Source organism: Muscardinus avellanarius, assembly GCF_963383645.1.
Source record: "Muscardinus avellanarius genome assembly, chromosome: 3".
NCBI classification, from domain to species: Eukaryota; Metazoa; Chordata; class Mammalia; order Rodentia; family Gliridae; genus Muscardinus; species Muscardinus avellanarius.
In genome coordinates, this window is record NC_137788.1 from 129,576,601 (window position 1) to 129,589,487 (window position 12,887).

The window sequence follows — 12,887 nt, forward strand, 5'->3', positions numbered from 1 at the left end:
AATAAAAAATAAAAAGGGCTGGAGGTGCAGCTCGGAGGTAGAATGCCCCTGTGTTCAGTTCCAAGCAGCCCCCCAACACACACATACACATACAAGAACGCCATCGAAGGTTCAGGATGGAATTTCACCAAGTAATCCAGTGGTCTGGTGCGGTCCCATGCAGAGGGTGAATACATCTGCCCTGTCCTTCTCCTCTTCGGACCCCCCCTTGACTGATAAAATCCTCCCACCCACAACCCACAGCACGTTCCTAAACCACGTCCACCACCCGCCACCCTGTGTCCTGGCCTCTTCTAGAACCATGACCTCTGAGGAATCCCCAGGTAAGTCCTGGTTAAATTGTGGTGTTAGCAGGGGACAAGCGGGGCCTTCCAATCGCACAGCCCGAGGATGGGATCCTGAAGGCCCTCTGCAGAGTGGCCACGTGCAGGGCACTTAACTTCCCCGATCTCCCTCACCCGTCAAATGGGAGCGCGCACCCCCTTGGTGCTCAGGAGGTTGGGGAGGCTCTGCCCCGGGACAGTGGGTCCAGCAGGAGCGCCAGTGTGGCCAGAGAGAGACAGCCAGCCAGGGCGAGGGGCAGGCTCTGCCCACGGAAGTCTCCGGCTTTTATTTCTGACTTTCTTTAAAATTCTCTGGATCACACAGAGTGGAACGTCCTACTTGGCTTCTTGATAAGGCAGGCTGTCTTTCCTGAGCCAGTTACTTAGCATATTGGAGACACTTTCTTCATCCATAAGATTAGAATAATACTAACTGCTGCACATGGTGCTGGAAGAATTCAAGACAGTAAGTGGCATGTGTCCAGGAAATGAAAATCACTTCTGTGTTCTGTTTCCCACTTTGTACCTCAGACATCTGGACACTCATGGATTGCAGGGCATTGTGGGAAGCAGGGCTTTCTGGCTCATAATTAACTCGAGGCAGGTTTCAGATAGCTCTACCGTTAAATGATGGGTGTCTGACTGGACGGGGTGCTGTATGCCTGTAATCCCAGTACTTGGGAGGCTCAGAAAAAAGGATTGTAGGTTGGAGACCAGCCTCAGCAACTTAGTGAGATCCTGTTTTCAAATAAGAAATAGAAAGGGCTGGGGATGTAGCTTGAAGGCAAAGTGCTCCTGGATTCAATCCCTAGCAACACACACACACACACACACACACACACACACACACACACACACACGGGTGCTGAGTACTTATCAAATGTAAAAGGCCGAGGATCAGGACTCTAAGGGGGGTAAAAGCTGAGGGACACAGAAGCCCAGCTTGGAGGAACCTGCATCCAACAGGGAAGATGACTAGTTAACTGCTGTGCAGCTGAGGTTTGATGACATTAATGCTTACTAGAAATGGGCGTCCACAACACAAGGCAATTCAGTCAGAAAGAAGAGGGTGGGATGAGCCGGGCGTGGTGGCGCACGCTTGTAACCCCAGCATTCGGGAGGCTGAGACAAGAAGATCGTGGTTCGCAGACAGCCTCAGCTACTTAGTAAAGCCCTTTGCAACTCGGTGAGACCCCGTTTCAAAAATAAAGAGTAAAAAATAGGGCTGATCTCACCCCAGGTCTCCCAGGGCCGTCAGGGCGCTTCCTGCTCCCCTTGGTGTCCCAGCCCGCGGGGCACTTGGAGGAAGGTGAACTCTGTACAGACATCTGTGCTTCAAGTGGACACAAAGCAGGAGGCATGTGGGTGTGAGAAATACCCTTGGAAAAATCAGGAGGGAAGACTCAGAAATAAAAATAACCGTTGGGTTATTGTTTTCTTCTCTTTTAGAGAGATGAGATCTCACTATGTTGTCCAGGCTGGTTGTGAACTCCTGGGCTTGAGATCCTCCTGCCTTCGCCTCCCATGCTGCTGAGACTATACGTGTGTGCCACCGTGCCTGGCGCTAGGTTAGTTTTCATTTGCTTGTCTAAACTGGCACAGTATAGTTGAGAGGGTTCTGCTTTGGAATTCTACCTCCTACATCACTGGCTCTGTGACCTTGGACAAATCAGTTCCCCTCTCTGGTCTTTACTTTCCTTAAATAGAAAGTGGGAGATTTGAACCAAGCATGGTGGTGCACATTTGAAATCCCAGCATTAGGGAGGCCGAAACAGGAGAATTGCGATTCTCTGACAGCCTCAGCTACTTAGTGAGGCCCTTTGCAACTTAGTGAGATCCTGTTTCAAAATAAAGAATAAAAAATAGGGCTGGAGGTATATTTTGGAGGTAGAATGCCCCTGAGTTCCATTCCCCGTACCAAAAAAAAAAAAAAGGAGATTTGGATTATATTTTGTCACAATCCAGTTTAATGGTAACTTTGGGGGGTACTAGAAGTTGAACCCAGAGGAATTCTACCTCTAAGTTACATTCCCAACCCTATTTTTTTTTTTTCAGTACTGGGGATGGAACCCAGGGACACTGTACCTCTGAGCTACATCTCAAGCCCTATTTTTTAGTCTTTTTTATTTTTTGAAACAGGGTCTCACTGAGTTGCGAAGGGCCTCACTGAGTAGCTGAGGCTGTCTGTGAACCATGATCCTCCTGTCTCAGCCTCCCTAATGCTGGAATTACAAGTGTGTCCCACCACACCCAGCTTATTCTTTATTTTGAAACAGTCTCACTAAATTGCTGAGGTTGGCCTCGAACCTGTCTCAGCCTCCCAAGTATTAGGATTACAGTACTACAGGAGTGTGCCATCACACTTGGTTTAGCAGTAATATTTTATGATTTTACACTAATATAATAAGTATAGAAGCCATGCCTAGTGGCGCACGCTTGTAATCCCCACACTTGGGAGGCTGAGACAGAAGGATCGTCAGGTTCGAAGCCAGCCTCAGCTACTTAGTGAGGGTCTCGGCAACTTAGTGAGACCCTGTTTCCAAATAAATTATTTTTAAAAAATGGGCCTGGGGGTATAGCCAGGAGGTAGAAAGCCCCTGGGTTCCACCCCCAGTACAACAACAACAACAAAAAAAAAATTATGTAAGTATAGGAAATCTAAGTCAAAGAACAACTGAAGAATAAGAAACAAGGAATCTCTATTATATGCCGCTTATATCAAATTACTTTATATTAGGCACGGTGGCACAGGCCTGTGATCCCAGTGCTTGGGAGGCTGAGAGGAGGATCGCGGGTTCAAGGCCAGCCTGGGCAATTTAGCAAGACCCTGTCTCAAAGTAAAAAGGGCTGGGGGTATAGGTCAGGGGTAGAGTGCCCCTGAGTTCAAGCCCCAGTACTGCACACGCACAGTGACTTTCAATTCCTTAAGCACTCAGTAGAAGGTGGAGGAGATGATGGTGAGGCCCAGGAGACCACCCCGGGGCCTGTCTACCAGTGCCCTCCTGGGAACATCACTCCTTCCCACCATCCTAATGCTGGCCCTGCTACCCTGCCCTCAAGATCAAACAGAAAAGACTACCCTACTATGGATTCTCTCCCAATCCTCAGGTGAGTTCAAATTAAATAAAAAATCCAGGCGTGGTGGCGTAGGCTTATAATCCCAGTACCTGGGAGGCTAAGACAGGATTGCAGATTTGAGGCCAGCCTCAACAATTTAGAGAAATAAAAAAAAATAAATAAATAAAAATAATAAAAATTAAAAAATAAAATAATAAAATAATAAAATAAAAATAAATAAAAAATAAAAAATAAAAAAAATAAATAAAAAGGGCTGGGGGTATAGCTCAGAGATAAACCGCCCCTGCGTTCAATCTGTAGTAACACACACACACACACACACACACACACACACATCAAAGGAAAAAGTGTCCTGTTTTGTGAGTCCTTACGGTATGGCGGCTAGAACTGTAAACTAGGAGCCAGATCCCCACCCCAGCCTAAGCACCAGTTCACGGTGTGACCTTAGACAAACCACTGGGCTTAGCCTCTATAAAATGAGTGCTTCTTGAGCTTCTCTTTATGAGCCCTGCTCCAATATTCTCCTGCTCTGCCCTACTGGTGGCTACCAAGGCTGGGACAGGCCAAAACCTGCAGGCCAGTATTTCTCCAAACACTTCCAGAAAGAGCAAATGGCCTGGAGCACCATCAGCAGGCCTGTGTCAAAGGTGTGAGCAGAGCCCAGCATCAGCCGAGCGGGGTCGCGGGCCACGAGTACAGGCGGCGGCAGCCGGGCACACTGTTGCTCCTCAAAGCTTATAGGTCTCCGGCTCATGTTATAAAGAAAGGGCCTCCGAAGGAATCGAAAACGTGATTCAGAGAGATCAGGACAGGAATTGGAGCTGAAATTTCTCTGCCAGTCTGTTTTAGTTAAGGTATAACATACATGCAAGAAAATGTTCATCTTGATACATAGTCATGAAATAGACACCTCCATCACACAAGCAGCTCAAGGAAGAGAACAAAACCTAAACCCCAGAAATTCTCCCCTCTTCCAGGCTCTCCCGACTTCTACCACATGCATTCCTCTTGCCTGCTTTGAACTTGACACAAAAAGAACTATATACAGTTTGGACATTTTATTTTATTTTTGTGGCACTAGGGATTGAACAAATGACATTCTACTGCTGAGATAAACCTCGGCCCTATTTTATTATTTTTATTTTTATTCATTTGTTGTTTTTTTGGTATTGGGTATTGAACCTGGGGGCATTCTACCTCTGAGCTACACCCTCAGCCCCTTTATTATATTTTATTTTGAAACAGGGTCTCACCAAATTGCTGAGGCACTTGCTGAACTGCTAAAGCTGGCCTCAAATGTCCAAACTTCCTATCTCGCCCTTCCAAGTACCAGGATTCCAGACGTGCACCACATCGCACCTTGCTTCTTTTAAATATTGAAATAGAGTCTCAGTAAATTACCATACACTGGCCTCCAACTCGCAGTCCTCCTGTCCTGGCCTCCTAAGTACTGGGCTAACAGGAGTGCAGCACCACACCCAGCTCAGAATGAACTCTTTTGAGTATAATGTCCTTTGCTCAACTTTATACTTATATTTAACCTGTATATTTATGAGCTGCATCTATCATTATATGGAACAGGCTGTCACTCATTTGCACTTTTGCATAGCAAGGACTTAAGGAGGAGTGAAAATCAGTGAGACAGTCCTGCGTCTGGGGTGGGGTGCTCACTGATAGCAGTGGACCCAGGTTTATATTCCCCAGAAATCAAGTTGACCCCGTGCAGTGCTTCCTGCGGAATCCCACACCTTGCTCCTGGGGGCTGCCAAGGTGGGAGGCAGGGAAGGCCCGATGGCCCAGGGCAGAAGCTGGCATCCCGGGCAGAAGCTCACTGAATACTTGCCCCGTGCTCGGCTCTGGAGGGACCCTTCAACTCAGCATCTTATTCCATCCCACAGCCATGACGTGTGCACTGTTACCCTTCCCATTTTACAATGAAAAACCTGAGGCTCAGGTTGAGTTAGTTGTCCTAAGGTTTTGCAGCTAGGAAGGAGTCCAAACCCCTAACCCATATGACCCCAAAAGCTAAACCTCTCTACCTCTCCACGTTGGCAGGGAGCCCGCCAGTCAAGTCTGCCCCCACCCACCTCATCTGGTGCCGCTGCCCAGCTCCGTTCCCAAGCCCGCACTGGCCCAGGCTCTTCCTGCCCCAGGGCCAGTCCCTGCTGTTGCCTTTGCCTGGCATTTACTCCTCCATGAGCAAAATAGCAGGCTCAGAGCAACCTTCCCCGACCAGCCAGCTTAGACTCCGTCCTGTGTCCCCCTCGGAGCAGCTGTGACACCTGACACCTTGCGGTTCACCGTTTGTGTTCACTCCTCTAGAGCTTCTCTCCACCAATAGATCACAGACCCCTAGAGGACCGACAGGGTCTGTTTTTTTAACCATTGCCTTGAACAGTGCCCGGCACACAGGAGGTCCTCAACACATGAAGTGAAGAAAAGCAGGGGAGGAACGGGAGATAGGACTGCCTCTTCAGAAACTCAGTGGTCGCCTGAAGGCAGCTCTAGTTCCAGCCTCTTCTATGGCCCCAGGTAAAACCCTTCCCTGCTCTGAGCCTCAGTTGACTGTCAAGTGAGGATCTTGGGAGAGAGGACCTCTAATGGCCTTCCAGCTCCCTGACCCCAGACCACAAATCCTAGCGTATCTGGCCGCTCCAAAGGCCCCGGACCCCCAGGCCTCTGCCGCCTCTTACCCACCTTTTGTACAGTTAACGCTTTAGAAAAGTAGGCACAGAGGGGCGCTCCGGGCTGGGAGGTGCACGGGGCCTTCACACCTGTGCAGGGGGGACCAGAAAACACGAGCTCTCTTCCAGTGAGTTCTAATAGCTCATGTCCTTGAAGTACAGAGCAGGAGAGAGTCGAGATGAAGGATTACACAGGAATTCCCCAGGAAACTGTCCCTCTTCCTTCTTCAGGGCCCCCGCCACACCCTACGTCTCAGTTTTTCTGACCCTAGACACTAGACCAATCCAAGTGTGTTCTTGTCATCAGGCTGCGCTGTCCCCGCGGCCAGGCCAGAGCTCCCAACAGGACAGACGCTGAGTGTCCTGCTCAGCTTTTTCCCAGAGCCTACAACGCTCTACACACGGGACGTGGTCGGGGTGAGGCACCAAATCCAGTGCCAGTGTCCGGGCAGCGAGATCGCTGCTGAGGGCACCACTGCCCAAGGGCAGAAAGAGAACCTGGCTTCCATTCAGAGGCCGACTCCAGCTGAGCACCCCAAGCCTCTGGCTCTGTCCTAACACCCCTCCCCAGCCCCGCAGTGCAGTTGTCCTCTCTGGGTCTCCGCAGTCTCTGGCTCCCTGAGCTAACCAGCCACCCAGGACTAACACTCCATGAAGCAGACACTCCTGCTGCCTCCCGTGCTCCCTCGAATAAGGCACTTCTGGCTTCAAGTGCTTTCTGCTTGTATTTAGAAGTCAAGGAAAACACAGGGTGTGGTGGTGGTGCGTGTCTGTAATTCTAGCTACTGGGGAGGCTGAGACAGGAGGATTGCAGGTTTGAGATCAATCAGCCTTAGTACTTAGTAAGGCCCTCAGCAACTTAGTGAGACCCTGTTAAAAACAAAAAATAAAATAGAGCTGGAGTGTAGCTCAGAAGTGGCATACCCTTGGGTTCAATCCCCAGTGCCACAAAAAAATAACAAAATAAATGCAAATGGCGAGTGTGGTGGCACATGCCTATACTCCCAGCTACTGGGTAGACAGATAGGAAGATTGTAGGTTCAAGGCCAGCCTGGGCAACTTAGCAAGCCCTTGTCTTTTTTTTTGGGGGGGGGTGGCAATGGGGGTGGAACCCAGGAGTTTTCATACCTCCAGGCTATACTCTCAGACCTATTTTATACTTTTTTGGAAACAGGGTCTCACTAAGTTGCTGAGAGCCTCACTAAGTAACTGAGGCTGGCTTTGAACCTGTGCGATCCTCCTGTCTCAGCCTCCCAAGAGCAGGGATTACAAGCATGCGCCACCACGCCCGGCCTAAGACCTTGTCTTAAAATAAAACATAAAAAGCCAGGCATGGTGTGTAGGCTTGTAATCCCAGTACTTGGGAGGCTGAGTGAGGCAGGAGGACTGCAGGTTCACAGCCAGCCTCAGCTACTTAGTGAGGCCCTCCACAACTTAGTGAGACCTTGTTTCAAAATAAAGAATAAAAAACGGGGCTGGGGGTGTAGCTCAGAGGTAGAATGCCCCTGGGTTCCATCCCCAGTACTGCAAAAGATAAAATAAAATTAAATAAAACATAAGGAAGGCTGTAGCTATAGCTCAGAGGTAGAACACCCCTGGCTTTCATCCCAAATATCACTTTTTTTAAAAAAGGCAAAGTAAGAGAATCAGTCCTGACCCAAGAATTCCATAAAGGGAAGGTCCAGTAGCTTCACCTGTTGGATACAATGGACACTCTACACTGCTCAGTCTAACTCTGCTAGGTGTGTGAGGGAGCGAGGCGCTCTGAGAGCCCAGTGAGCGTGCAATGCCATTCTCAAAGGAGGGCCAGACACGGGTGCAGGTGCAGGCACGAGCTGCACTGGTCAGAACCTCAACTAGAGCCAGGCGTGGGCGCACGCCCGTAATCCTAATAGCTGGGAGGCTGAGACAGGAGGATTGCAGTTTTGAAGCCAACTTCAGTAACTTAGCAAGACCGTAGCAATTTAGCAAAATCCTGTTTCAAATTAAAAGGGCTGAGCATGAAGCTTGGAGGTAGGATACCCCTGGGTTCAATCCAAAAAAAAAAAAAAAAAAAAAGATGACTTGCGGCCTCAGCAACTTCGGGCAACTTGCTTAAATTCTGGGCCTCAGTTCCTCTCCTGGGATATGAGAATAAGAATTCCTATTCTACACATTACTGTGAGAATCAAACTTCAGAACTAGTGTTTTGCAACCTAAAAATACTATCTTGCTGGGTGCAGTGATGCACACCTGCAATCCCAACTACTTAACAGGCTGAGGCAGGAGGATCACAAGTTCGAGGCCAGCCTAGACAACTTGGCAAGATCCTATATCAAAACAAAAAAACAAAAAAAATTTTTTTAAAAAAGGTTGGGGATGTTGCTCAGTAATGGAGCACTTGCCTAGCACGCACAGGGCCCTTAGTTCAATCCCCAGTACCACCACAAAAAAAAAAAAAAAATCTAAATATCATCAGTTGTTAGAAATGGAAGGACAGAGCTGGGCGTGGTGGCACACGCTTGTGATCCCAGCATTCAGGAGGCTGAGACCGGAGGATCGCAGTTCGCGGCCAGTCTCAGCTACTTAGTGAGGCCCTCCGCAACTTAGTGAGACCCTGTTTCAAAATAAAGGATAAAAAAACAGGGCAAGGGGTGTAGCTCAGAGGTCAAATGACCCTGGGGTCCATCCCCAGACCCACCAAAAAAAACAGGTTGCAGTGGCACACGGTTGTAATCCTAGTACTTGGGAGGCAGAGACAGGAGGATCACAGGTTTGAGGCCAACCTCAGCAATTTAGTGAGACCCTGATTCAAACTAAAAAAGTAAAATGGGGCTGAGGGTCTATCTCAGTGTTAGAATGTCTCTGGATTTAATCTCAAGTATAGAAAGAAGAGAATAGAAAAGGAAAGGAAAGGAAGAAAGAGAAAAAAATTTTAAAAGGAGAGAGGAATGGAATGCCAGAAGAGAACTTCAGAAAATCTCAATTTCTCTCCCTAGAGTAGCTACTTCCAGATCTCAGCCTCGCACCCTGCTGTGTTCTGGGCTGAGCAACCTGACGCTGCATTCTTTTTTATTTTGAAACAGGGTCTCGCTACACTGCTGAGGCTGTCCATGAACCCGTGATCCTCCTGCCTCAGCCTCCCAAGTACTGGGATTGCTGGCATGTGCCGCCACGCCCGGCTCTAAGTCTTTATTTCTTGAGAGATGACTAGTTGCAGAGTCACCAACGAATAAACCTCAGGCTTGTTCTCAAAGTTCTCCACGATCCCTGCGACAAGCCTGTGCCTTACACCACTTGACAATGAGCCAAAAGAAGTAACCTGGCTCCACCCGCACCCCACACCCCTCATGAAACCTCCTACCTCCCCAGCTCCTCGCCAATGTCATAAAAGTCTTCCACCTTCTGCTGCTTGAACGTCTCCATGTTTGGGCTCCTCATGGAGGCCTGGACCATACAACCCTGAAATGGGAAGAAACCCAAGGTTAGGACCGCCATGCACATCGGCACAAGCCTAAGAGTACTGGACCTAAAAAGAACTGGCTGCACGGGAGCTCCTAACTTGGCAGTAATCTGGGTCCTAGTTCCTCAAGAACTGCCGTGTTTAAGCTTTTCTCACTGGTGGCCGACAATGTATGGTTCTTAACTCTATTCTTCTTACTTCAAATTTATTTGTTTATTTACATATTTTTGAAACAGGGTCTTGCTCAATTGCCCACGCTGGCCTTAAACTTGCAATCCTGCCGGGCGTGGTGGCGCACGCTTGTAATCCCCGCACTTGGGAGGCGGAGACAGGAGGATCGCGCTGGTTCGGAGCCAGCCTCGCTGGCTTAAGAGACCCTGTTTCCAAATAAAAATATAAAATAGGTCTGGGAGTGTAGCCCGGAGGTAGAAGGGCTTCCAGAAACCCCAGTACCACCAAAAAAAAAAAAAAAAAAAAACAAAACTTGCAATCCTCCTGCCTTAGCCTCCTGAGTAGCTGGGATTACAGGTGTGTACTATACCAGGCTGTTAATTCAGATTTACTAAGGAGACAGAAAAAGAGCCCCGCTCACTTCTTCAGATCTGTCTGAAATTCTGAGACACAGATCCACAGTGAACTTCCGCATTCCGCCTCTGATCTACATACCCACCCTTTTCATTTTGCATTTTTCTTCTTTCTTTCTTTTTTGCAGGTCTGGGGATGGAATCCAGGGGCATATGGCCTCTGAGCTACACCCCCTGCCCTACTTTTTATTCTCTATTTTGAAACATGGTCTCAATGAGTTGCAGAGGGCCTCGCTAAGTAGCTGAGGCTGGCCGTGAACCACGATCCTCTGGTCTCAGCTTCCCGATTTCAAGCGTGCGCCACCACGCCCAGCTTCATTTTTTATTTTTAAATGGGGTCTCTAAGTTGCTAAGGGTTTCACTAAGTTGCTGAGGCTGGTCTCAAACCTGCAATTCTTCTGGCTCAGCCTCTCGACTATTGGGATTATAGGCGTAACCCTAATGCCTGGCTCCAGCATCCATTCTTGAGTTAGAAATCTGGGTTTGTTTGGGTAAGTCATTTAAGCTTCTAGAGCTAAAGACAGCTTCCTCGTCTGTATAATGTGGCTAATACTGTAAAAATTGATTTCAAGCCGTGAAATGGTTTTAGAAACAATTAAATGGTGTGGGAAGGCAAGAGATTATCATGACCTCAGCTCCCTGGGGGGCTGTGCCACCCAGTTGCAAGTCTGAACGGATTGGTAAAGGCTCTCACTCATCACCCCACGGGGAAGACAGGCGGGAATGGTGTAACAAACCACAACGGGCACCAGGAGCCTGGGCTGCTGGTTCCAGCTCTGCCCTCGAATAGTTCTATGACTTCATCGCTTATCAGAAGGGCCTCCGTTACTCATCTGTGAGTCCGAGCTAACTCCACCTGCACAGGACACCTCAGCAAGAGCCGTGGGACAACTCTGAGCCACCAGACCCTCGTCATTCCACAAAAGAGACTGCCTTCATCTGCCCCAGGCATCTTCCTGCCCCAGGGAGCTCACCCCTTCCTGGGACAGCCACAGGCCACCCTGGACAGCACCCTGAGGGCAGGGGTCAGGGCATGCATAATCTGCCATCACAGAGATAAAACTAGAAGCTGGGTGTGGTGGTGCACACCTGTAATCCCAGCCCTTGGGAGGTTGAGACAGGAGGACCGTGAGTGGGTTCTAGGCCAGCCTCAGCTACTTAGCAATGCCCTCAGCGACTTAGAAAGAACCTGTTTCAAAATAAAAAATAAGCCGGGCGTGGTGGGGCACGCTTGTTATCCCCGCACTTGGAAGGCAGAGACAGGAGGATCGCGCAGGTTCAAAGCCAGCCTCGCTGGCTTAAGAGACCCTGTTTCCAAATAAAAAAGTATAAAATGGGTCTGGGAATGTAGCCCAGAGGTAGAAGGGTTTCCAGTACCACCAAATAAATAAATAAATAAATAAATAAATAAATAAATAAATAAATAAATAAATAAGCCAGGTACAGTGGTGCACGCCTCTAATGCCAGTAATTGGGAGGCTGAGACAGGAGTATTATAGGTTCAAGGACAGCCTCAGAAACATAGTAAGACTCTTAGCAACCTAGCAAGACCCTCTTTCAAAAAGAAACAACAACAACAAAAAAAAAAAACTGGGGTGTAGCTCAAAGGTAGAATGCCCCTGGGTTCAATCCCTAGTGCCCTAGTACCACTAAGTGAATGAATGAATGAGGTTGGGGTATAGCTCAGAGATAGCCCCCAGCACCAGGTTCAATTCCCAGTAACACACACACACACACACACACACACACACACACACACACGATAAAACTAGCAGCCCATGGAGCTGTCTTTCAAATGTCACTAACTAGCAATGGCCTCTCAATGCCCCCTCTGGCTAGCATGGGCAGCACTTCCCCCTCCGAATCAAATGCTAACCATGCCTAGCCTCTATGGGCCCCACAGACTGTCTTCACCAGACTGGGTGGAGACACCATTACATAAGGGCACAACTCACCAACACCAAGCGTCTGGAGCCACTCTAACCCACGGGACACGTACATTTCACGCTGTCCTCCACCTCTGACCCCGCAAACCACAGCTCCATTACCAAGATGCCGCCTCTGCCTTCCCTTCTAGCCAGGCACGCACATCCCTGAGGACCCTCAGGCAGAGCCGGCCCGGCTCCCAGGTCTCACTTTTGGGGTCACCCATAGCCCACCGGGTACCCCTTTCCCTGCATGATGGTCTCCACTCTGCACAACCAGGGCCCGGGCAGCATGGAACAGGAAGAGAGCAGGCCCCGGCAGCTTCAGCTCTGGACCAGCTGGGTGTGTACTACCCCTGTGGCCCACAGCAGCCTGGCACCCTCTCTGGGCTTCAGTCCCTTCAAACGTTAACAGGGGTGACACTACCCTTATCACCTACTTCACATGTCCACATGGGAATCCATTGTGATTAGGGTTTAAACTGCTATACAAAGAAGAAGAATGATTACTAATGTTGGGGGTTGTTGTTGCTGTGTTTGTTTGTTTGTTTGTTTGTTTTGCTACTGGGGTTTTGAATCAGGAGCCTTCTACCTCTGAGCCATATCCCCAGCCCTATTTTTTTATTCTTTATTTTGAAACAAAGTCTCCCTAAATTGTGGAAGGCCTCACTAAATAGCTGAGGCTAGTCTTGAACTTGTGATCCTCTGGTCTCAGCCTCCTAAATACTGGGATTACAAGCATGTGTCACCATGCCTGACTTAACTTTTACTTTGAAATAGGGTCTTGTTAAGTTGCCCCGGGTCTCACTAAATTACCGAGCCCGGCCTCAAACCTACAATCCTTTTGTCTC

General features: G+C 48.8%; 1 protein-coding gene across 2 annotated transcripts in view; it reads right to left on the bottom strand.

Moving 5' to 3' along the window:
• DAPK2 (death associated protein kinase 2) overlaps window positions 1–9,520 on the bottom strand; it is a gene marked incomplete at both ends in the record, with an annotated part of 121,024 nt that extends 111,504 nt beyond the window's left edge. For both annotated transcript variants that reach the window (XM_080692905.1, XM_080692904.1), the window contains one exon: window positions 9,429–9,520. In XM_080692905.1, the coding sequence (XP_080549031.1) occupies window positions 9,429–9,520 (92 nt within the window). The remainder of the gene's footprint in view (window positions 1–9,428) is intronic.
• Between the last annotated feature and the right edge of the window lie 3,367 nt (window positions 9,521–12,887).